Raw genomic sequence first — 25,299 nt, 5'->3', positions numbered from 1 at the left:
GGTGATGGCTGAGAGAACCAGGTAAAGGCTGGGTTACCAGGAAAATTGCTAAGGGGCAGGCAGAGGTCATTAAACCCTTCGAGACAGCTCTGACCTTCAGTGAGATTATTGCTGATCGGTTTCTCAACTCCGCCCACCTGTCTTGGCTCCATTCCATTTTATACCTTGGATAGGTTTTAAGAATGTCCGAAGTGCTCTCAATACACGTGTAAAATGTGCATGAGCAGTATCCCATGTCAGTGCTGTCCTTCTGTCCCATTCGCTCATATCATATCGCGAGGGACATGGATTGAGTAAATAGCCAAGTGTAGAGGAGTCCAAACTAGAAGGCATAGGTTGAAGGTGAGATGGGAAGATTTAAAAGGGACCTAAGGAACAACATTTTCATGCAGTGTATGGAATGATTTGCCAGAGCCGGTGAAGGAGGCTGGTACAGTTACAACATTTAAAAGGCATCTGGATGGGTATATGAATAGGAAAGGTTTTGGGAGATAGGGCTAAATGCTGGCAAATAGAACTAGATTAGTTTAGGATATCTGGCCGGCATGGACGAGTTGGGCCGAAGAATCTATTTACATGCTGTACAACTCTGTGACTTGTGTTTATTTGGGTGCTGCCATGTTTTTTACTGGCAAGACATTTCATAAGGTGTCTTGTCTCAGAACCTTCCACATGCACAATGTGAACTTTTTGGGGTGTCAAGTGATAAAAGCCTGTTTTTAGGATAATCTAAGATTTGATCCAGAATCTACCATGCTATATGTGAGCGAGAACCCTTTCTTGAAGGGATAGTTTCGTACGCATAGTGTTGGAACGTCACGAGAGAGATTTGTATCATCAACAGTCACAGATGAGGTGGCGGAAGACAGGAGGGTGGCTAACATGGTGCCACTGTGTAAGAAGGATGGTAAGGACAAACCAGGGAACAATAGACCAGTGAGCCCGACATCAGTGATGAGCAAGTTGTTGGAGGGATTCCTGAGGGACAGGATGGACGTGGATTTAGAAAGGCAAGGACTGATTAGGGATAGTCATCATGGCTTTGCGCGTGGAAAATCATGTCTCACAAACTCGATTGAATTTTTTTTGAAGGAGTAACAAAGAGGATAGACGAGGGCAGAGCGGTGGACGTGATCTATATGGACTTCAGTAAGGCCTTTGACAAGATTCCCCAGGTTAACAAGACTAGATCTCTTGGAATACAGGGAGAACTAACCATTTGGATACAGAACTGACTCAAAGACAGAGGATGGTGGAGGAGGGTTGTTTCCAGATTGGAGATGCGTGTCCAGTGTGTGCCACAAGATTCAGTGCTGGGTTCACTACGTTTCATCATTTACATAAATGATTTGGATGTGAGCATAAGAGGTATAGTTAGTAAGTTTGCAGATGACACCAAAACTGGGAGTGCAGTTGACAGTGAAGAGGGTTACCTCAGATTACAACGGGATCTTGATCAGATGGGCCAATGGGCTGAGGAGTGGCAGGTAGAGTTTAATTTAGATAAATGTGAGATGCTGCATTTTGAAAAAGCAAATGTTAGCAGAACTTATACATTTAATGGTATGGTCCTAGGGATTGTTGCTGAACAAATACACCTTTGAATGCAACTTCATAGCTCCTTGAAAGTAGAATCACAGGTAGATAGGACAGTGAAGGCAGTGTTTGGTATGCTTTCCTTTATTGGTAGGAGTATTGAGAACAGGAGTTGGGAGGTCATGTTGCAGCTGTACAGGACATTGGTCAGGCCACTGTTGGAATATTGCGTGCAATTCTGGTCTCCTTCCTATTGGAAGGATGTTGCAAAACTTGAAAGGGTTCAGAAAAGATTTACATGGATGTTGCCAGGGTTGGAGAATTTGAATTATAGGAAGAGGTTGAATAGGCTGAGGTTGTTTTGCCTGGAGTGTCAGAGGCTGAGTGGTGACCTAATAGAGGTTTATAAAATCATGGGGAGCATGGATAGGATAAATAAACAAACAAAGTCTCTTCCCTGGAGTGGGGGAGTCCAGAATTAGAGGGCATAGGTTTAGGGTGAGAGACCTAAGGGGCAATGTTTTCACACAATGGGTGGTATGTGTATGGAATGAGCTGCCAGAGGAAGTGGTGGGAGGCTAGTAAGATTGCAACATTTAAAAAGCATCTGGATTGGTATATGAATAGGAAGGGTTTGGAGGGATATGGGCTGGGTGCTGGCAGGTGGGACTAGATTGGTTTGGGATATCTAGTCAGCATGGATGGGTTGGACTGAAGGGTCTTGTTTCGATGCTCTACATCTCTATGACCTTATGACTCTAAATAAAAATGGAAAGATTTGCAGATGCCAGATATCTGAAGCAAACACAGAAATTGCTGGAGAAACTCAGATCTGGCAGCAGCTGTGGAGAGAGAAATAGAGTTAATATTTTGAGTGCATCATGATATTTCCTGTGACATATCGTTTTTGTGAAGCACCCTATGGTGAAAAAGAAATCACAAAATAGTTTGTGTTTCTATCAGAGGGCAGAGTTTAACTCTGCACTGTGAGACTCCCTTTTACTCTACACTGAAACTTCACCCTAAATTGAGATAAGATCTGGAACCCACAACCCTCTGGCCTGGAGAGAACCAGAGTGCTACCAGGGAGTAGAAAGGACACTACTCTACTCTTGTAAAGCAAGGAATAAACCCATACGGGGCTGAACAGCTTTAATTAAAACTGTTTCTTTCCTTAGAACCTCATCCTTGACTTGAAATAAAGTCCAACATTTATGCATTGGCCAATATTTTTTGTGTTTTTGTTTCTGAAAGTAAAATCTAATTAAAGTAGTGAGGCCTTTGATCCTAACAAATGTAATATAAATGCTCTGCAATCGTCAGCTATTCCTTGCATGAACATGTCACCATTTTTAACATTATAGACACACCTCTATGGCTAACCTGAGATGGAGCTTGAACCCAGATTTTCTGGTCTACACTACCGTCAAGCCACAAATCCCGTAAATTGGGAAACCCATTCAACCAGATTTCAAACAATATGGGGAAACCCCTATGGAGTTTAAAATTCCAGCAGCTTCATGCCTACAACCTCAAAAGTATTTTCAATCAACCTTCTCAGGCATGTTATGATACATCTCTGTGGCAAGTAGGACTTGAACCCTAGACCTGCTAGCCCAGAGGAACAGGCATTACCAGTGTAGACCTTTTACATTTAAGCTATTGGTTCATTCACAATTCTATTGTGTAGATTCGATTTGCTACTATGCTCCACCTCCTGCCTTTTAAAAAGGCATGTTAGTCACTAAATTGCTCAGAGGCACACGCAAGTCAAAATATATTGTCTTTATCAGTTTAAAATGAGGATATACGGAAGAAACATACGAAAGAAGAAGTAGGCCATTTAGCCCTTCAAGCCTACTCTGCCACTCAATATAACCTTAGATGACCATCCAACTCAGTCCCCTCATCCGGTCTTCTCTCTATATCCTTTATCCCGAAGAACTTTATCTGAAACCAACAATACAGTACTCTTTAAAATGGTAGCGTTTTCACATGGAAGACATGAATTCTATAGTTCCATCATCGTTTTTAAACACAACTGAAAAAAATCCAACTTCTCAATGGAGGAGTGTACTTTTCTTGTGGTCAAAAGATGGGATAAATCATAGTTGAAAAGAAAATTGAACTTTTCCCTGCTGTCGCTATGATCAGAGATGGGAACCTTCAGGTCAGTACCAGCAAGTTATAAGTCACAAGCTGAAACAGACAGTGCTAAGTGCCCCCAGGCAACAAACTTAACACAATTGGAAGTTTTAACACCAACATCTGGACAAAGCTGTGTTCAAAATCTGAGCTTCAGGGAGCGGAGAGCACGCAGACTGCTTCTCGTCACCTTGATAACTCACACACACACCAACACACAAACACCCCTTGCACTGTGAGTCGGTCTGAAGGTTTGCAGACTCTCACTCTGCAGTCATCACTCGAACAAACAGTGTGCCAACTCAGCAGGTTTTCTTACAGGGAATTTTGATTCTCAAAAGAAACAACTACTAGTCCTATGGAATCTTTCACAAAGCACTGCACAACCAATTCAGTACTTCTCTTAAAAAGAGTAATGTCGGAACAGTTTGAGCATAGCAATTCTGCATTGTTCCAGTGCAGCAAATCATGGTGGGGGAGGAGGGGGGCGGTGAAGGGGGGAACTTTAGATCAATTAAAGAAGGCTTTAGCTCACAGGCAGGTGGAGCCAAATCTACAACAACTTGCTCGTGCACAGCCCCTTTAAAATGTAATAAAATGTGCCAAAGTGCTTCACCAGACAGGGTCACAGATGATGATATTCAGTCAGGACAGCAAAAGCTTGATCAACAAGAGCGACTTTAAAGAGGAGGCTTAAAAGGTGGAAAGCTAGGTTGTGAGGTAGAGGGGTGAAACAAAGGGAACCGCAGAGCTTGGGACCCAGGCAGTTGAAGGCCTTGGTGCCAGTCACGGAGTGATTACATCCAGGGATGCTCAAAAGACTAGGACTAGAGGAACTCAGAGCTTGGAGGGCCTCCTTTAATGCTGGGACTGTTCTATGATTTTCTTTTAATTATCTAGTAAGAATCTTAGCCCCTTAAAGAAAATGGATACATTCTACCTGGCCAGTATAATCCTGCTTCATTATTCATTGGTCATTCATCTTCACTGATTCTCAAATCCATTTATATGATCACATTTTAATAATTACCCTATCTTTATGCACAAGAACAATCAACCTGCGTCAATATAAACTGGATACATTTTATTTAAAAACCTGTGGGTTTCTGCTCATTTCCTGCACATTCTTTCTCACTACATTGTTTGACTGATGTTCCCTTTCTTATTTATCTCCCTGGTCCCTTGCTTGCTCTTTCACAAAAAGTTTAAATAGAACTTTTGTGCTGCATTCAACTTACATTACTTGATTTGACTCGTACTCCTCATTGCAACAAATGGGTATACAAATCATACAAAGGGCTATTGCTATCCCCTTCCTTAACACAATGCCATGTGATCAAGAGCATCAATATAATCACTAGAACAGAGCATATCCTTTTTGCAAACAAATAAGAGAATTCTTTTTCTTCTGAGAACAGGAACTCCTTCCGGACATGCAACTTCATTACATCATAGATTATGCCAACTCTGTTGGCAGCCAGTGTTCAGTTGGAAACACAACATGGCTTTGGAAGGATAGAGTTGTGTTGGAGACAGCACATGTTTCACATCCAACACAAAACAATCAGGTCTCAATGCCTGTCTACAGGACTAGGCTGCGTCATCTGCATTTCCTGTGTCACAATTCTTTGCCTTAGTTTCCGACATTACACATCAAAAGTACACTATTGGCTGTAAAGTGTCTCAGGGCAACATGAGAGTGTGGAATCTACTGGTTGGAGAGATAAGACCCAAGGACGATCATCGCAAGGATGTTGAGGAAGAGGATGGGGTGCAAACAGTAAAATAAAGACCATACCAGAGGAGTTATTCAACAGTGAGCAGGGTCAAGGGAACATCATTGGCCATTCAATCCCATCTTCCCAAGATAAAGAGACAGACACTGAGATCTGAGATGAGCACTTGCTTCTTCAACCAGAAGGGTGTGAATCCTATTGTCTGAATTTGAGATTGAGGGCAGTATAATTCTGAGCATTAAAGGAATCAGGGTGATGGGGAAAAGGCTGCAATGTCAAAACGACACACAGCCGTGATCTTTGCCGATGACAAAATAGACTTGAAGCAGGATTAGGACAAATGGCCCGACATACAAATGCCATTCTCCCTTCTGCTGTTTCCACCAGGCCGAAGGTTACATTCACCTTGGTGATATGGGTGAGTTGCTAACTCTCCAGTGACCTCTCTAGGCATGAAAATTATTCTCCAGGGTCAATGATGTGAGCAAAACCCTGGGGAAAGGTCACAAGGGAGCAATTATCTTGTATAAAATAATTCTTTGAGCACTTTTATTTATTAGTTATAAAAATAGCTCAAAGGTCTTGTGGAAGCCTGGATCTAAGCATGTACTTTGTAAACACTCTCAGTTTCAGTATTATCAACAGCCCTACAAGTATCTCAAAGCACGGAGATGTTATCTCAAGTTACCAGAGCACAGATTTGCAAACCTTATATCTATTTATAAGCGGACAGAATATCAGCACCAGTGCTATTTAAAAGGTCAAATGGCAGTCATTCCTCAAGATTGCTCTGTTTTCAGCAGGCCTCTTCTACGTGCTTGAAATGATGTTTTATTTTAAAATAATCCAAAAGCTCAGCTTCTTGGAGTCAAATCTGTGAAGTGGGTCAATATTAATTCACACTGTGCCATTCGCTTCCCCTCTCACTTTAAACAACTGTGATGCCAGCCTTAAACCAGCTGGAGCTAAAACTGGAGACAACTTGCAGGTGTGTTTCACTGGCAACTGGGAGTCATGAAAATGCAGCTTTGTTCCCTAGACTTGCACCAAATTTAAGGCAAATGGAATCACATTTTCATGAAAAGGTGTGTTTGTTGACATTTACTGGTGTGCGCCATCCACAAGACTGGGTGCAGCAACTCACAGAGGCCTTCAACATTATCTTTCAACCTTTTAAACACATCCATCAGTAGATGCATCTTTTGAAGGTTCCCCTCCAAACCACTCGCCACTCTGACATAGAGGTTTATCACCGTTCCTTCAGTGTTGTTGAGTCAAAAATCCTGGAACTACCTCACTAACAGCGTTGTGGGATTATTAACTTCCACCACAGGTAGCAGTAGTTTAACAATAACTTGTTTTCTCAAGGGCAATCAGGGATGGGCAAAAATGCTCATGTTCTGCAGAATAATAACAAAATATAAAATTGGTTGGAATATAAAAGCAGCGGTGTGCTACTGAGACTTTATAAAGCTCTGGTTAGGCCCCATTTGGAGTACTGTGTCCAGTTTTGGTCCCCACACCTCAGGAAGGACATACTGGCACTGGAACGTGTCCAGCAGAGATTCACATGGATGATCCCTGGAATGGAAGGTCTAACATACGAGAAACGGCTGAGGATCCAGGGATTGTATTCATTGGAGTTTAGAAGATTAAGGGGAGACTTAATAGAGACGTACAAGATAATACATGGCTTGGAAAGGGTGGACGCTAGGAAATTGTTTCCATTAGGTGAGGAGACTAGGACCCGTGGACACAGCCTTAGAATTAGAAGGGGTAAATTCAGAACAGAAATGCGGAGACATTTCTTCAGCCAGAGAGTGGTGGGCCTGTGGAATTCATTGCCACGGATTGCAGTGGAGGCCGGGACACTAAATGTCTTCAAGGCAGAGATTGATGGATTCTTGTTGTCTCAAGGAATTAAGGGCTATGGGGAGAACGCTGGTAAGTGGAGTTGAAATGCCCATCAACCATGATTGAATGGCGGAGTGGACTCGATGGGCCGAATGGCCTTACTTCCACTCCTATGTCTTATGGTCTTATGGTCTTAAAATATAGGAATAATGTAATTTTGCATTATGAAGAAAATCTATTAGCTCCATGCAATTCAAGGAACTCACTGTTTAAATGATATTCACTGCCAACCTTTTGTATCATGTTATATCATTTAAAGCTACTCTTTCTTCAAGAGGTTTTTCAGAAAAACTGTTGTATCATGGTAAGGTCACTAGGCTAGTAATCTATAGGCCCAGGTTAATTCTTTGACGACAGAGGTTCGAATCCCAAAATTGAAGAAGGTGGACACCAAATTCAATTAACCATAGAGCCATAGGGATGTACAGCACGGAGACCCCTCAGTCCAACTCATCCATACTGACCAGATACCCTAACCTAATCTACTCTCATTTGCCAGCATTTGCCCTATAAACCCTCTAAACCCTTCCTATTCATATACCCATCCAGATGCCTTTGTAAACATTGTAATTGTACCAGCCTCCATCACTTCCTCTAGCAGCTCATTTCATACATGCAGCATTCTCTATGAAAAAGCTGCCCATTAAGCACTTTTAAAATCTTTCCACCCTCACCTTAAACCTAAGCCGTCTAGTTTTAGACTGTCCTACCCTGGGGAAAATACCTTGGCAATTCACCCTAACCGTACCTCTTATGATTTTAATAAATCTGTACAAGTCATCCCTCAGCCTCCAACAGTCCAGGGAAAACAGACCCAGTCTAAAGTTAAAAATCACACAACACCAGGTTATAGTCCAACAGGTTTAATTGGAAGCACACTATAACCTGGTGTTGTGTGATTTTTAACTTTGTACACCCCAGTCCAACACCGGCATCTCCAAATCAAGAGCCCCAGTCTATTCAGCCTCTCCCTATAGCTCAACTTGGAATATAATGCATGTCTCAGTAATAGTGAACAGTGAAGCACCATTTAATGGTTCATTGATGCTCTTTGGGGAAGGAAATCTACTGTCCTTATCCGGTCTGGCTTACATATGACTCCATACCCACTCCTCTCTGAAGTGGTCAAGGAGAATAAGGGCAAAAAATATTGGTCTTGCCACTGAGGCCCACATCCCATGAATGCATAAAAGGAAAACAAAAAGTTATCACAACCTCTTCTTGCAACACTGTCCCTTATACACCATTCTATGCCCCGACAGGTTTCTACATCTAAAAAAAAAGACACTAAAATCAAAAAGAGGTGAATTGGAGGAAATTGTCCACAGTTCCAAGTCCCTCTCAACTTTTAAGCATATCCAGACTGGTGCAGAGTATAACCAGCAGTGCAATGAGTGAGCTGAGTGGTACATTACAGACCTCTGCTGAATCTCTGCTCTTCTAGAGAAGACTCTTGTTCATTCTCATTATTGAGTTTCTGATCCGTGATGAATCTCCATGATTCTAAATTGCAGGAAGTCATTGAACTGTGGTCTAATCCCTAGCTTGTAACAATTAAGCACAAGTGCTCTCGGGTAACAAAAATCAAGAATCCAAAGTGCACACTTTCTTTTAAAAAAGGTTTTATTAACTTTCTCCTCTCAGATTTAAAGTAAGAAACTTAGAAGCTGGCTTTCTTTTTCGAAAAAGCCACAGTCTTTAGTGTATCCTTGTGCTTCCTCCAAACAAATGGATTAGGTTGCAATGTTCCATAACACCTGTGTGACCATTCCATCAGGTGTGCCTCGAGAGTCGTTGTTCAATGCTATTGTCTGTTCCAATGTTGCCCTCTCTAACCTCAAGTCCAGATCATTGACAGACAGCAAAACAACAAAAAAAAGGGGCAAGTGGCTTACGTCTGACACTCCCAAAAACATGACATTTTGACACTGCTCTCAGACTTTTCTCTGATAATACCATGTTACCTAATCAATAAACGTCCTAGGCCAAGTGGACAGGGTTGTTAAGAAAGCATATGGTGTTTTGGCTTTCATTAACAGGGGGATTGAGTTCAAGAGTCGTGGGATCTTGTTGCAGCTCTATAACAGCACTGTTCAATTCACCGTGCGTAGTCGCAACAGCCACAAACTCTGCTGTTGTGAGTTGACAGAAGTTTACCTGCCAGTATTCCCCATTAAGCAGGGAACATGGACACTGAGGGAACCGGGGAAAAAGAAAGGCGAAGGGAGAGGTTGAGGAGGAGAAGTTTTGATGGTGATCTTAGCCAGTGCAGGAACTGAACTCTCAATGTTGGTGACATTTTGCGTAACAAACTACATCACCTTGCAGTGATGGTGATCTTAGCCAGAGCAGGAACTGAACTCACAATGTTGGTGACATTTTGCATAACAAACCACATCACCTTGCAGCCAACTGGAGCTGAACCCAACCCTCAGAATGTACATCAAGGAAGAGGAGTTCTCTTTGGAAACCGATTTAAGGTCCGCAGTTAGGTTCGTGTGATGCATTTGCACATGCTAGAAACTACAGAGTAATACACAGGCCCCTAGTTTATGTGAGCAAAGACATTTGTAAATACCTTGCACCTTTTTAAAAAAAAACGTTGCTGTACCCCCACAGGAATGCACTGACCAACCAAAATCTACCTGCCCAGTTTGAGAACTGCTGTTATTGTATCCCCATGCCAATGATGGCCCAACCACACACTTCCCATTCTACATAAAATGGTTTCTTTTTTCTTCATAGGATTTTTCTGACCTAGATCCGATCAGTGCAAACCAAAACACTTCAACGTTTGCTCCCCTTTCAGTAATGTTTAAAATCAAGGAATTTGAGATTGGGGTGAGAAAGTGGACATGGTAAACAATCAGCTTGTTTCCCTCAACAAATAAGACAGACTGGAGGGGATCAACGGCCAGTACCCATTACCATTTCCTATGCTCTGTCATGGCCCAAAGTTAGTTTGACTTTATGGAACAAAACTAATATTCTAAAAGGTAGTCATCATTATTGGCCACTTTTACTGGTTTTTATGGATCATAAATTCTTTGATTTATTAGCTTCATGCTAATCAAGGAGCTCCCCTATCATCCTTATCTCTGCCAGGATAACAGTCTAGAAACTGACACTAACTTAGACCTGAAGCTAAAAAGAAATTATGCTACATCAGACTTTCCTCAGGTCTATGTCACCAAACCTTCCCCTCAATTTGCTGCAGAATTTTGCCAGTTTCCCCTTCAGCTTTATTGACACAATTACATTATTTCCAATTTCAGAACACACCTATTTTGTACTTGTGATTTTTTTAAAAAGAAAACAAGTTGAATTGCATAGACAGATTTTGTTTTTATATATAGCAATTAGCTACACTTGAAACATTTATATCACATACATGCGCGAGCTCAAGGGAGTAAAATTAAGAAGATTCACTCTAAAAACAGAATAAAGATCCCATGACTTATAATGGAATGCTAAAGGACATGTCGCCCCAGCTAAAACGAGCTCTTCTCTCGTTGCTAATGATCAAGTTGCATTCCGAACACAATCCTACACCAACCGTTTCGGCACTTCTAAACGCTTTAGCTGCTCAAGAATCAAGAGAACACATTCCATCATAATGCTTAAAACATACAGCTTACAATAGACATCTCAACACTTCGGACAAGCTTAGATGTTGCACTCATTCCCATTATAGTAACAAGGGGTCCTCTGTAACTCAGAAGCTGCAGCATCAACATCACCACCTTCATTCACCCCATCCAACCAGCCCTCCCTCCAGCCCACCATTCATGCCTCCGGATCAGTGGGAAGCAATCTCACCATTTCTGTCATGCAAACTAATGGAGGGAGGGATGGAGGAGGAGGGGGCAAGCTCCTAACTGGATCCAGGCAGGCCGCTCTCTCTTCAGCACACTTCCTATTCAAAATGTAACCTCCAGCAGTCAGGGAGAGCAGTATTTTGTGAAATTGGGTGAATTTAATGTCATTTACCTGCACTGTACCATCATGGCAGTCAATTGGTCCTGGCGTGACTTACGGACTTTCTCTGCCAATTAGCATAGGCGCAGGCTATTCGATTCCTCCTAGCATACATGTGACTCCAGGCCTACAGCAATGTGGTTGACACTTTAACTGTGGGATGCTCAATAAATGTGGCCTGGCCACTGATGCCCACATCCCATGGAAGAATCAAAAACTAAATGCCTGTTCTTTCATTCAGTTAGGTCACTACTGAGCTATAAGGTAAAGTACCTAGACACTGATTCAGTGCCAAGAGAAATTTGCCTTTGTCAACTTACTGATTGAAGAAGCAGAAACCCCTTGACCTTTGTACTCTTACCATGGTGACTTGCTATGTGATTAGCACAATGTAAACTGCATGTGGAACTCCACCATAAACATGCAATTGTGACTGGAGAGTGAGCTATGATGGTGCTGGTATTGGACTGGGGCGGACAAAGTCAAAAGTCACTCGACACCTGGGTACAGTCTGACAGGTTTATTTTAAATCACAAACTTTTGGAGCGCTGTTCCTTTATCAGGTGGCAGAGACAGAGAGACACTCTTCATCTGATGAAGGGGCAGCGCTCTGAAAGCTTGTGATTTCACATAACTATAAGCTAGTGTCATGTGACTTCTGACTTGGTGAGAGTGCGCGTAAGGTAGAGAGCGAGCACGTGCGAGATACCGAGAGAGCGAGAGAAACCAAGAGCGAGAATGCGAGTGCATGAGAGATACCGAGAGAGCAAGAGCAAATGCTCATGCGCAAGATACAGAGACAGCGAGAGCGCGCAAGATATCGATAGAGCGCGAGATATCGAGAGAAGGACCGCGCGAGATACTGGGACAGCGAGAATGCGTGCGCGCATGAGATACTGGGAGAGCAAGAATGCAAGCGTGCATGATAGAGCGAGAGCGCGTGAGGCACAGAGAGAGCGAGAATGAGCACATGCACACGAGATACTGAGAGAGCAAGAGCGAGCACGCGCGACAGAGAGCAAGCGAACACACAAGGCAGAGAGCAAGCAAGTGCGAGTGCACATCAGAGAGACAGAGAGAGAGTGCTCACAAGAGAGAGCGAGCAAGAGCATGAGACAAAGCAACTGAGAACGCACATGCGAGATGGAGAGAAAGAGAGACAGCGACAGCACGAGTGCATGAGAGAGACAGAGCGCAAGTGTACGAGAGTGAGAGAACGAAAGCGTGTGCCTGTGCATGTGTGCAACAACAAGATTGTACATGTGACAATACACCTCTGGTAGCTGAGTGTTAAACCTGGATGTTCTGACCCAGAGGGAGGGACGCTACCAGTGCAGCATTGGACCATAGCCCTTCCCAGTGACAGGTGCCTACCTCTGCAGGTTGAGTGATAAGGATCCAGTACACGCCTTGATCTTATTCTGAGCTGCCATGTGAGTCATTCCATCAGTGCTGAGCCCATCGATGGACAGAAGCACATCCCCGACCTCGATGCTTGCACGGGCAGCTTTCCCACCTTCAGTCAGCTGGAATGACAACAACGTTTGGGAAAAGAAGTTCAGGTACACACACAAAGTATAGTCATCAAGATTTGTTAGGAACACATTAGGTACATTGACAGTACCTTTTAAAATCACATGCACAATGACTGGATTGAAAGTTCAAACATAGGAAGCCAAATCTGGACTCATGAAGAAGTGATGAAAGAGAGAGAGAGAGAGAGAGAGAGAGAGAGAGAGAGAGAGAGAGAGAGAGAGAGAGAGAGAGAGAGAGACTGCAAGAAAGAGAGAGAAAACAAGCAAGAGAGAGAAAGCGAGAGAGAGAAGGCAAGCGAGAGAGAGAAAAAAAAGAGAAAAAGAGAGTAAGCAAGAGAAAACAAGAGAGTGAGAGAAAGCAAGCGAAAGAGAGAAAAAGCAATCGAGAGAGAGAAAGAAAGACAGAGAAAAAGTGAGAGAAAAAAGAGAGAGAAAGCAAGAGAAAGCGAGAAAGAGAGAGAGAGGGAGGGAGAAAGAGTGGGAGAGAGAGAAAGAGTAGAAGAGTGAGAGAGAGAGAGAAAAAGAGGGACAGGAGGCAAAAGAACTGTGTGAAAAGGGGGCAAGAACAAGAAAAAGAGAAAGTGAAGGAAAGACGAAGGAGAGAAAAAAAATGTTGGAATAAAGAGGGGAAAGTAAAAGTGGAAGGGATGAGAGGAAGACATATTTAAAGTGAAGCCATTATATTTTGCACAATGTCCAGATTAAAATGAACAACATCAAAAGAATGAGAAAGTTTTTGATAGTACTTTGAAATTGTGCAGCAAAGATTCTGCAATCATCATTCTGAATCTTTAGCTGGGAAATTACAGGGAATGCTGCTGGCCTTCCCCAGACTGTTGTCCACAAAAGTCACACAGGACAGGATATTACAATTAACATCTATCACAAAGCACCCTAGTGTGTTCCACAGCAGTGACTTCAAACATTCTCAACCATAAACTGCTTTTTCCCTCCCTGATTAATGTCCTTGAGGCGTAAATCTGTTTAAGTTATTCTGGAAGTTTCCATTCATGTTTGAAGAAGATTGAATCATTCTGTGCATCACCTGTTCATGTTCATCAGTTTACTTGTGAGCACTAAATCACTAGCCTATACCTCAACACCAAAGTAAAGAATTACGACATAACATTTTATAATGGTGTAAAACATTTGTTACTTGGGAGCACAAACCTCTGGGAAAAAAAATAGAAACATGAGTCACTAAATTCAATTTCATCTTCAGCTTGAATTTGAGAGTTTGGAGATCTGAATTCAAAACAAAGCCTTGCATTTCTCTATCCCACTTTGTTTGAACAGCAAATTTCTCAAAGGGCTTTACAGGTAATGGGGTCAAAATGTCATCAGTATGGTACATTACTGTTTGCAACAAAATAGCTGCTGCATGTTGTAATGTAATAATACCAGGTAATTTTTTTCTTACAGTGAGTTGATGATGGAGGTATAAAAATATTGGTCAGGATATTGGCAAGAATTTCCCTTTCTTCAAAACACTCCCACGGAGGTCTTTTATTTACAGCCACAGAGCAGCAGCTGGACCCTCAGCTTGAGGCATTGGTCAAAAGGCAAGGCAGAAGCAGTGCTCCCTCTGATGTTCTCATCAGCTCCAAGGTGAAGTGTGAAGCAGCAACTTTCAGAAAGGGACATCAAAACCACAATCTGTGCGCCTGGGAGAGAACTTCGCCAAGAGACTGTGCTCAAAGGCTGAACATTGTGACTCTGAAATGACATGGTGGCTCAGTGGTTAGCACTGCTACCTCACAGCTCCAGGGTTCGATATCAGTCTCAGGCGACTGGGTTGTGGGAAGTTTCTCCCCATGTCTGCATGGGTATCCTCCATGTACTTTGGTTTCCTCCCACAGTCTAAAAATGTGCAGGTTAGGTGGATTGGCCATGGGAAATGTAGGGGGTTACAGGATTAGGGTAGGGGAATGGGAAGAGATGAGAGGAAGATTTCGCTAGGTGGAATACTCTTTGGAGGGTCAGTATGGATTTGGTAGGCCAAATGGCTTGTTCCCATGTTGTACAGGTTCTACGATTCAAAAGTGTATCACCTCACACTTCTCTGCACGATTCTATGAGACAAAACTGTGTGACTCACGATAATCTTTTGCTGAGGTATTAGAGAGCACTGGAGAATTGAGGCAAGAGATTAATTAATAACTTCCTGCCTTCAGTTGTCGCAATGAAACATGATAATGTTCACAAGGAGGACCCAATGGAAGCACAGTATTATCACTGGTTCTCATAACTCAGCAGCATAGCCAAAGCCCTTGAGTTCATAGGTTTGGATCCCACCCCAGCAGCTAACCTTGTAGAAATGAGTAAATCTGGAATTGAACTCAGTCTGCAATGGTGATCACAAAGCTATCATCAATTGTTTTAAAAACTTCATCTGGCCTCAACATGACTTGAGACACAAAGAAATGTGGAAATGACCTGAGCCTGAGTTCAAGGGTAATTAGTGATGGGCAGCAATGCTGGCCTTGTTATTGGATCACACGAAAGGATAAAAAGAGGCCTTGGTCACCTTATACAGACCAGGGCAGCAGTTGGTGTATTGATGGGAAGACAGACAGACAGACAGACAGACACACACACACACACACACACACACACACAAACACTTACATTGATGACAATGAATTATGGAATCCCTACAATGTGGAAACAGGCCATTCAGCCCATCAAGTCCATACCAACCCCCTTGAAGAGCAGCCCTTCTAGATCCACCCCTCTACCCTATCCCTGTAGCCCTACATTTCCCCATTGCTAATTCGCCGAGGGTGGATTCAGACTCTGCATCTCAATGGAGATTTCTCAGCCCAGCACAGCCTCATTGTGGACTTCCAGCCTAGAGATGATTCCCGAACAGTCTCCCAGCCTCAAGGTGAAGCTAAAAATTTGTACTTAGGAATATGTACCTTTGTACTGAAGATGGCGCCATAAGGGGCGACTTGTAAACATTTCACTGTACGGGTCGTTCCGTTATAAAGCTTGTTTCGTTAACCTGAATTTGCTGTAACGTGATTGGCGAATTGAGGACACTTGCTAAGGTGTGAACTTTTAAAACGCATGTTGGCTGTAATGCCAACACTTTAAGTGCTGTTTTTTCTATAAAGTGTGGTTTAAATGAACTGCCAGAGAACGCGATGAATGCAGGTACAGTTACAAAATTTAAAAGACATTTGGATGGACATGAATAGATATGGTATGATATGAATAGATATAGGTTTAAAGGGATACGGACCAAACGCAGGCAGATGGGACTAACTTAATTTGGGACATGGATTGGTTAGATGAGATTAGATTCCCCAGTGTGGGGACAGGCCTTTGGGCCCAACATGAATACACTGACCTTCCAAAAAGTAACCCACCCAGACCCGCGTCCCTCTGACTAATGCACCTATCACTATGGGCAATTTAACATGGTCAATCCACCTAACCTGTACATCTTTATTTTGTGGGAGGAAACCGGGGCACCCAGAGGAACCCAAACAGACACGGGGAGAATGTGCAAACTCCACACAGACAGTAGCCCAAGGCTGGAATAAAACCTGGGTCCCTGGTGGTGTGAGGCTGCAGTGCTAACCACTGAGCCAACATATCGCCCTGGATTGGTTGCACGCAAGGATCTCTTTCCATGCTGTATGACTTGATGTAACATTAACAACCATCGCATTGTGGAAGAACAGACTTCATTCACATGAGTGCATTTGAGAAGAAAGCTAATTCTAACACAGAGAGACAGAGTGACATAGCTTTTATACCAAATATATTAATTCACAATCTTCATCGACTTAATTTTGAAACAGTTACAATAATCCCTTCCCCACCCCACCCCACGTATATGCTGCCTGTCCAAATTGCAGTTCTGTACAATTAACATGAAAGTCCATAGATGAAGGAGGAGCTACCAAACAGCTATCATTCAAACTGGCTAATCACTGCTTCTAAATAACATGACCTCAGCTTTTAACTTCAACCTTGGAAACAACTTGTGCAACATCAGCAAAGAAATAAAAAGGTCAACTAACGCTGATGCCACAGTGCAGTAACTGGAGCACGCTATAAATCCCCTGCCTCAGTTCAATTTGTTTCTACTCCAGAAATTCCCTAGATTCCCAGAGATCACCATGGAAACGTACCACGTGGAAAGGAGGCCATTCACCCCATCGTGTCTGTGAATGAATTCATCACAACAAGCCCCTGTTTTTCCCCCTCCCCCATTGTCGCCCTTCAAGTCTTTTCAAATAAGTATCTGATCCCTTTTTAAAAGAAACTATTCAATTTGTTTTCACCAGTACTCGAGATAGTATGTTTGATTTCGTAGTAACTTGCTACATTGAAAAAGATTCTCATCTCCTTTGCCAATGATCTGAAACAGTTTCTTCTTATCTAGACTATCCAAATGACTCAATTTTTATAGAGTCATTGAAAAATACAACATGGAAACAGGCCCTTCAGCCCAACTCATCCATGCTGACCATATCACCTAAATTGAACCAGTCTTATTTGCTTACATTTGGTCCATATCCCTCAAAACCTTTCCTATCCACATACCTATTCAAATGTCTTTTGAATCGTACCAACATCCACCACTTCTTCTGACAGCTCATTCCAAAAACACTCCACTCAGTGAAAATGTTGCCCCCCAGGTCCCTTTAAATCTTTCCCCTCTCACCTTAAACCAATGCCCTCCCCTATCCTGGGGAAAAGACCTTTTCTATTCACCTTATCTATGCCCCTCATGATTTTATAAACTTCAGTAAGGTCACCCCTTAATCTCCCACTCTCCAAGGATAAAAAGATCCAGCCTTTCCACCCTCTCCTTATAACTCAAACCTTCCAATCTCGCTAATATTGTTGTAAATCTTTTCTGCCCCCTTTTCAGTTTAATAATATTCTTGTCATAGCAGGGTGACCAGAATTTTACGCAGTGCTCCAAACACATGTTCAATCCCCCACTCAGCGCTCTCTGTTCTGATCAGAACAAGCACTGATTCTCCAGCCCTACTCAGAAACTAAACTCCTCAAACCCATCTTAACGCTGGTGAATAATCACCTGCAGCCATTACAAATATACAGAGGGATTAGGATGAGACTTCCTTTTATTTGAAGTACTGAATGTAAAAGGAAAAGAATAAGGAACACATGCATTTCACAAGGGGTGTAGAAGTTGCTTGACAGCCTCAATTTTAAACACACCCAGCAGTGCACAGCAACCAATAACAAACACAAGATAGCCAAAGTACTAGAGTATCACAGACCATCAGATTTACATCGCATTTTTCAATGTTGCAAAATGAGCTTCAGAGAATGAATTGCCAACCAAACCTCTACACCGAACCACATCAGGAGTTCAAAAAAATCAGAGCCCTGGAACTATATGAAAAAGGAGGAAAAGAGAGGGGTTTAAGAAATGGACAGAACCTAGGGCCCACATAATGGAAGGCTCAGCTGCCAACGGTTGAGAGAGAGGATGGAGATCTCACAGGGTTGTAGATCTCCTGAAGAAGGGCTTATGCCTGAAACGTCGATTCTCCTGCTCCTCGGATGCTGCCTGGCCCGCTGTGTTTTTCCAGCACCACATTTTTCAACTCTGGTCTCCAGCATCTGCAGTCCTCACTTTTTTTAAGGTGGTGAATTTAGGCAGTGTGTAGTCAGGATATGGAATGCAGTGCTTGGAACCGAAGTGCAGGCAGCTTCAGTTGAGGCATTCAAAAGGGTATGAAATGATTTATTCTATTTTAATGACATGGAGACTTACAGGGGAAACAAAAACACAACATTAAGTGCTGAGAGAGACAATGAACACTCAATGGGCAAATGGCCTCTTTTCAAACCATGACAACACAGGAGCAGGCCCTTCAGCCCACCATGTTTGTGCTGACCCACCATGATTTCATTCTAAATCAATCCCACCTGCCTGCATATGGTCCATACCCCTCCATTTGCTGCCTGCTCATGTGTCTGTATAAATGCCTTGTAAACATTGCTATTGTATCTGCATCTAAACACCATCCAACTCTTTGATGACCTGGTTCTGGTTGGACAGCACTGCATACGGATCACTAACGGGCAAGGCACTAGAATGGCAGAGCGAAGAGGCTCATCTGTATTGTCCAAGATTTGAACGAGGAACGGTGGAAGAAATTTACACTGTTCAGGCCGGACCAAACATTGCACCTCCGTGAGCTTACAGAGTGACACTAGACAGTGGTCTGGAATGAAAAGATTCCAGATGTTACCAGGATCAGTAGGACAAAGGAAGGAAGGGTCCATAAACCAGGGAACAACTCCTCATACTGACAGAAATGATCACCAATAACATGTTGTTGTTTTCCAACGACTCCTGAAACTGAACTGAACCAGCTTTATAAATACTACAGCTACAAGAGAAGGTCAAAGGCTAGGAATTCTGTAGCAAGTAACTCAGCTCCTTGCTAACCACTGAGCAAAGAGGGAGAGAAAGAGGGAGAGAAAGGAAAGAGAGAAAAGTACTTTTCATTGAAGAATGAAACCCTATTCATAGAACTCATCAGAGATTTGGCCATTCAGCTCACCTTCTCTGTTGCACAGGTTTGAAAAGAAGTACAGATATTGAATGGATCAGGACAAAAAAATTCCCTAATTATTTACATTTGATCCATGGAAATATTTATAATCCTGACTTTATTTAGCTTTTACAAACATCACATTCACACACAATAATAGCTGCCAGGGTAACAGAATGAGCTGCACCTCAGATTTAATTCTCATTCTACAAACAAGACATGGAGCTCAAAGCCTAACTCACCCAAAGCAGGTTGAACCAAGTCAAGAGTAACTCTGATCGGAAGCACATTGAGTCAATTGACTCAAAGGCCCCCACCAGAATACGAATGAATGAAATGAATTCTTTGCCCTCAACATAACTCAACTCCATTGTTACTCCTAAGTCAATTCACTTCTGCAATGGGAGGCACTTCAGTGCAGTACTAACAGAGTATTGCACTGCCAGGGGTACTGTACTTTTAGATCAAACATTGAACAGAGGTCTCATTCTCTCCAGGTCAACATAAGAGATCCCTCAGCACTATTTCAGAGAAGAGCAAGACAATCATGGGCAATATTAATCCCTTCATCACACATGACAAAAAGGAAGTCGGTATTGGGCTTCCTTTATACATTGATGTCATGTGGCCATTGTTGGCAAGTCCAACATTTGTTACTTGCCCCTAATTGCACTTGAAGTGGGTGGCTTACTAGACCGTTTCAAAGAGTGGATCTGGAGTCACAGCTAGGAGAAAAAGTGAGGAGTGCAGCTGTTGGAGACCGGAGTCAAGAGTATGGTGCTGGAAAAGCATAGCAGGTCAGAAAGCATCCGGAGGAGCCTAAGCCCTTCATCAGCAATGAGGCTTGTGGGGTGGGGGGCTGAGAGATAAATGGGAGGGGAGTGGGTCCTGGGGATGGTGGTGTGGGGAGGACCTATCTCACCAACTGCATTCTCAGCTACCTTGACCCCAACTCCATACCCCTCCTGCCATTTATCTCTCAATCCCCCGGCCTACAAGCCTCATTCTTGATGAAGGGCTTCTGCTCGAAATGTTGACTCTCCTGCTTCTCAGATGCTGCCTGACCTGCTGTGCTTTTGCAGCACCACACTCTTTTCTGGAGTCACATCTAGTCCAGGATGGTAAATTTTCTTCCCGAAAATGCTATTAGTGAACCAGGTGAGACTTCACAACAAAAGTTTTCAACTTTATAATTCAAGATTTCTTTTTAATTCAATGTAATTCTCACGAGTGGCGACGATGGGATTGAACTGGAAACTCACAGGGTAGCAAACCACTGGATGTCTAACGCAACGATGCTCCACTGTCTTACCATTTCAATACATTACAATAACTAAATGTGACAATACTATGGGGTTAAGAGGTGTACATTGTCCTGGCTTTTATTTTGGAAGAGAAGATTTGAGCCTTTGGAGGAGAGCGGTGTATTCAAAACTAATAAAGTAAACAGCTTGTGTGCCCTTGGGTTTTTTTTTGGAAAATGCCAGAACAATAGAAGCAGCGTGAATGGATGGAGGCAGGCTCTTACAGAAATAGTTTAGCATTCAGCAGTTGTTAGGGCTTCAAAGTTGGCTCCGGAAACTGTAGCTCATCTCTCTGTTACAGCTAAATGTTTGAGTTCTGGTCTCTGCTATCAAAATCATGTAAGACAATCTGTTTTGTCAAGGGTATAATTATGGGATGCTACTAGTTGCTGTTTAGTAGTTAAATCTATTATTCTGTTAAGATTTCCAACAGAGTTAGTCAGTCATTCAAATTCATCTTTCTTTTGTTTGCATTTGTAAGAATAAAGTGTGTTTTGTTTAAAGCTGAGTTGTGTAACCAAACAATACACATCTGGAACACAGCATCTTACAATGTGCCTTTAAATAAGATAAAAGCTTAGGTCTAGGCAATCTCCTTGATACATTTAAAGGGGATTTGGTCTGGTTCATAAGATTACACTACCAATGTATTTAATTGGCCGTAAAGCACTTCGAGATGTCTGATGGAAGGCACGACTGAAATGGAAACCTTTTAATTTCTGTGGCAAAACCAATTCATTTTAGTCGTAACTTCAATGGATCAACATCTGGTGCAGCTCAAGGCCATTCATTCATTAAATATATTCATCAGATTAGAAAACAGTATCTGCTTTTATTGCAAAATGTGTCACATCATTAAAGGGCATCCTCCATCACAAAGTGCACTTGAGAGGCATCAACAAACAAAGATCTACAATTGCTCTGACATGGACCTTTTGAAGTCTTGCCTCAGCAATTCAGAGATAGAATCATGTTTAATAGCCTGTAAAATTACCCGATAAGCACTGAAACATTACCAAGGCCAACAGCGAGACAGATCCAGACAAAATCAGAACTGCCATCAAACGGGCCTTGTGAAAGCTTTAGCAACCAGGCCTCACTAGCTCAATGTATGCCTTCATGATTACAATCAAAACAGCATCTAGAATGCTATTCGCAAGATATAAAGTTGGGGTTGAAATTCTCCATCTGCTAGTGTTATAAAATCTGTCATCCTGGCTCCAATTTAAAACCGGATCCACCTCAGCAGTGGGTGAGGCTGCAATCAAAAAGGTCCCTCCACCCAGGAAAAGACACCAGTCAGATACCGCATCCTCCTGGATCGTTAACCTGCCCACCTCCACCTTTCATCTACCACCCTCTGTCATAAATCAATCACAGTTTCTAAACTGCAGCAACCTTTGAAAATGTATTTGTTGTCTACGAGAGAGCAGTCAGTAAGGATTTGATTGTCAAATGTAAATTGTGATTTCAAATACTTGACAAACATAACCACTCATCTTCCTCTCACATGCCAAATGTAACCAAATCAGGACTTTAAAGTTGATGGTGATTTATAGCTGGAGCCCCAAAGCAAGAACTCGGAGGAACGTCTGTGAGGCCAAATGTACATGGCATGCATTGCAGTGACTACAACACATCTGGGATGTGTATCCTTCAATCTGTCACAACTGCTACACAGTGGCAATCTAAAAGAGCTCAGGCAATTTGAAATAAACCCAACTAAGTTCCTAAATAATCTCAGCAATTTACTAGGGAGCTGTGCAGAGCGCATGCCAATAGGCAGGCAATATTCTGGTCCCCTGACTTTGACATAATGGAGGAAACGTACATAGATTTAATCATTCAGGATAGTCTGGAGTCATTCCTGGTACCATTAACGTCTTACGGAAAAATCACATTAGCAAAAGATAAGCTTCATCGAGATTAAGCCCAGGGTGTTTTCCCATTATTTTACTGCTGTTGTTAAGAAACTACTGCGAGAAGTAGGAACGGTAACATGTCTAAAGGGTAAAGTTGTTTGAATGTTCTGAATTAAAACATTTAAAAAGTGATCTGCAAAGAAAAAGCAAGAGCAAAGTGAGAAGAAACGTTTTTTCACCCAGCGAGTAGTCAGGGTATGGAATGCACTGCCTGGAAATGTCATGAAAGCAGGATTAATTAAAGCAATCCAGAGGGTACTGGAAGATCATTTACATTAAGCGTGCAAGGGCATGGGGCAAAAGCAGGAGAGTACCATTCGGTAATACTACTCATTTAGCGAACCAGTATAAAAACAATGGGTCAAATAGCCTCCATCTGCACCATAACACTTCTGTGACTCTCTCTCTGGGGCAGCTGATGTTCAAAATAAAGCTGGAACGTTCTAGAAATAAATTATTCCCCTCACCTCCCCCACTATCTTTTTTCAGACAAGAGTGAGTGGAGTAAATTTGACTCAAAAGAATCATGCCACAGAAATAATGAGAGAAAAATGTGGTTGGGTAAGATTCCCAGAAAGAGCGGCCTCGTGGACAGTACAGTTAGCTCTGTATCAGTCAGGAGGTTCCAGGTTCAAGTCTTACTCTCAGAGATTCAAGCACAAGGTCCAGACTGATACGCCTGGGGCAGTACAGACTAAGTGCTGCACTACTGGAAGTGCAGATTGGTTTATTTGGCATGAGGTATTAAACTGAAGCCTCACTTTTACTCCCCAGTAAAATATTGCAAGGTGGTATTTCAAAGAAGAATCCCTTGGCTGGTACAGACTTGCGATTCTTGTGTGGCTGGTGAAAGTCTGGGTGGAATAATTGCACAAAAAGGACTGAACAAGCAGTGTTTTGCTCAATAACCTTCAGGAATCATTTACCCACCAAAAGAACAAAGTTCATTGAACCAAGCGACCACTTGCCTTTTGTGGCATTTTTATGTGTTTACGAGGCAGGAACCTTGGCATCAGTCTTTCGAAAAGGATCATAGCTCTTACTGCAGCGTTTTGTTTTAAAACAAAAAGGGCCTGGCATTATTACATATCGCAAATGCTGAGAGCTCGTTTTCCCACCAGAGAACTATTATTAAAGTAGGTTCCAAATGAAAAGGCAGTCCCGAGATTCTAGTTAGCTTATCTGCTTTGCTGAAAAGCTGCCAAGAGTTGATTATTGTGCTGGATGCTGGAAAGTTCACACATTTTTGATTGGGAGCTAAACGTGGCAAATATTTGCATTTTGTACCCATCATTTCTTTTTTTTAAAATGATAAGGCATTCCCTGCCATGCTATCATTCCGTCAGTTCCTTCTCCCAGGTTTCCACAGGACTCATTTTAACAAGCTTACTCTGTCAATCCAAGAACACAACATTCTTGATTCTGCTCAGCAAAATCAGGACTCAATCTGTGATCTCAACTTCAAGGGGAAACCACATGAAGGACTTGCACTTGTGTACCTTTCGCATAATGATATGCGCCAAGACACAGAAACTCTGCAAAGCAAAATTGAACACCGAGCCCGTTCTGAGGTGTGATGGTCAACTGCATGATCAAGGCTGTAGGATTTAAGAGGCACCTCAAATAGAGGGAAAAAAAGAGAGGGATAGGAGAAGGTCAGAGACCTGGGGAACAGGGGGGTGGTAGTGAAGAGAGAAAATTCAAGACCTTAACTCCACGTAGCTGAAGGCAAGACCAGCCATGGATTGATTAAAATCACAGATGTTCAAGAGGCCAGAATTAGAGGAACTTTGCTCTCCAAGAGTTGTGGGGATGAAGGAGATTACAGGTGGTGGTCAGGCAATGGTTGGATTTGAAAACAAGAATAAAAGGTTTAATATTAGGATATCGCTTGAACGGGAAACAAGCAGCATTAAAATAAATGGCACAATTCAGAAAAATAATTATTTAAACTTACATGTCCAACTTTCTAGTCCCAACCACTGGACACACAGTTTAACACAGCGAGCTAAGACACTGGACTTGGCCCCATATAGTCCCACACTAGTCTCCATTTATAATGTTGAAATTAATCCGACGCTAGGGAACGAAAAATAAACTTGCATTCACTGGGCACCCTTCAAGTTCCAAAGTTCTTTGCAGCCACTGAAATATAGTCTCTGGTGTAAGGTAGGAACACAGCAGCAAATCTGTGCACAAACAATTATGTGGCAATGGTCAGATCAATGAACACTTGCAATTTTAGGGAGGGAGGAAATATTGGATAGGGTTTCTATGGAAGAATATCCCTGGGATCTTTCATACTCACTTGAGAGCCTCAGATAATATTTCACCTGAAAATTAATGCCTCTGAGAGTGCAGCATTCCCTCAGTACTGCACCAGCCTAGTTTTGTGCTCAGTGTTGTGTGCTCAGCTTGAACCCATGACCTCCTGATTCAGTGCTATCCATTGCATGGAGCCTCTCATGATGCCTAGTTCATGGCTAACTGGACAGCATTTCCCAGGAGTCACCAGCTGGACAAAATCTTAAATGTGAACTGTTGACTGGTAATTGAAACAGGATGAGAGGCAATAAAGGGAATTGGGGTTGTGGCATTAACAAGAGATTCAATCGGCAACAGATCATGAGAGGATTTGAGAGTGATTGGTAAAAGGGAATAGCAGGGGGGACATG

General features: G+C 42.5%; 1 protein-coding gene across 5 annotated transcripts in view; it reads right to left on the bottom strand.

Moving 5' to 3' along the window:
• The window catches only part of pdlim5a (PDZ and LIM domain 5a), a 270,252-nt gene that overhangs the window by 181,531 nt on the left and 63,422 nt on the right, over window positions 1–25,299 (bottom strand). For all 5 annotated transcript variants that reach the window (XM_060851758.1, XM_060851759.1, XM_060851755.1 and 2 more), the window contains exon 3: window positions 12,684–12,835. In XM_060851758.1, the coding sequence (XP_060707741.1) occupies window positions 12,684–12,835 (152 nt within the window). The remainder of the gene's footprint in view (window positions 1–12,683; window positions 12,836–25,299) is intronic.

This window comes from Hemiscyllium ocellatum, chromosome 36, assembly GCF_020745735.1.
Source record: "Hemiscyllium ocellatum isolate sHemOce1 chromosome 36, sHemOce1.pat.X.cur, whole genome shotgun sequence".
Classification (NCBI taxonomy): Eukaryota; Metazoa; Chordata; class Chondrichthyes; order Orectolobiformes; family Hemiscylliidae; genus Hemiscyllium; species Hemiscyllium ocellatum.
This window is presented reverse-complemented; position numbering and strand designations above follow the sequence as displayed.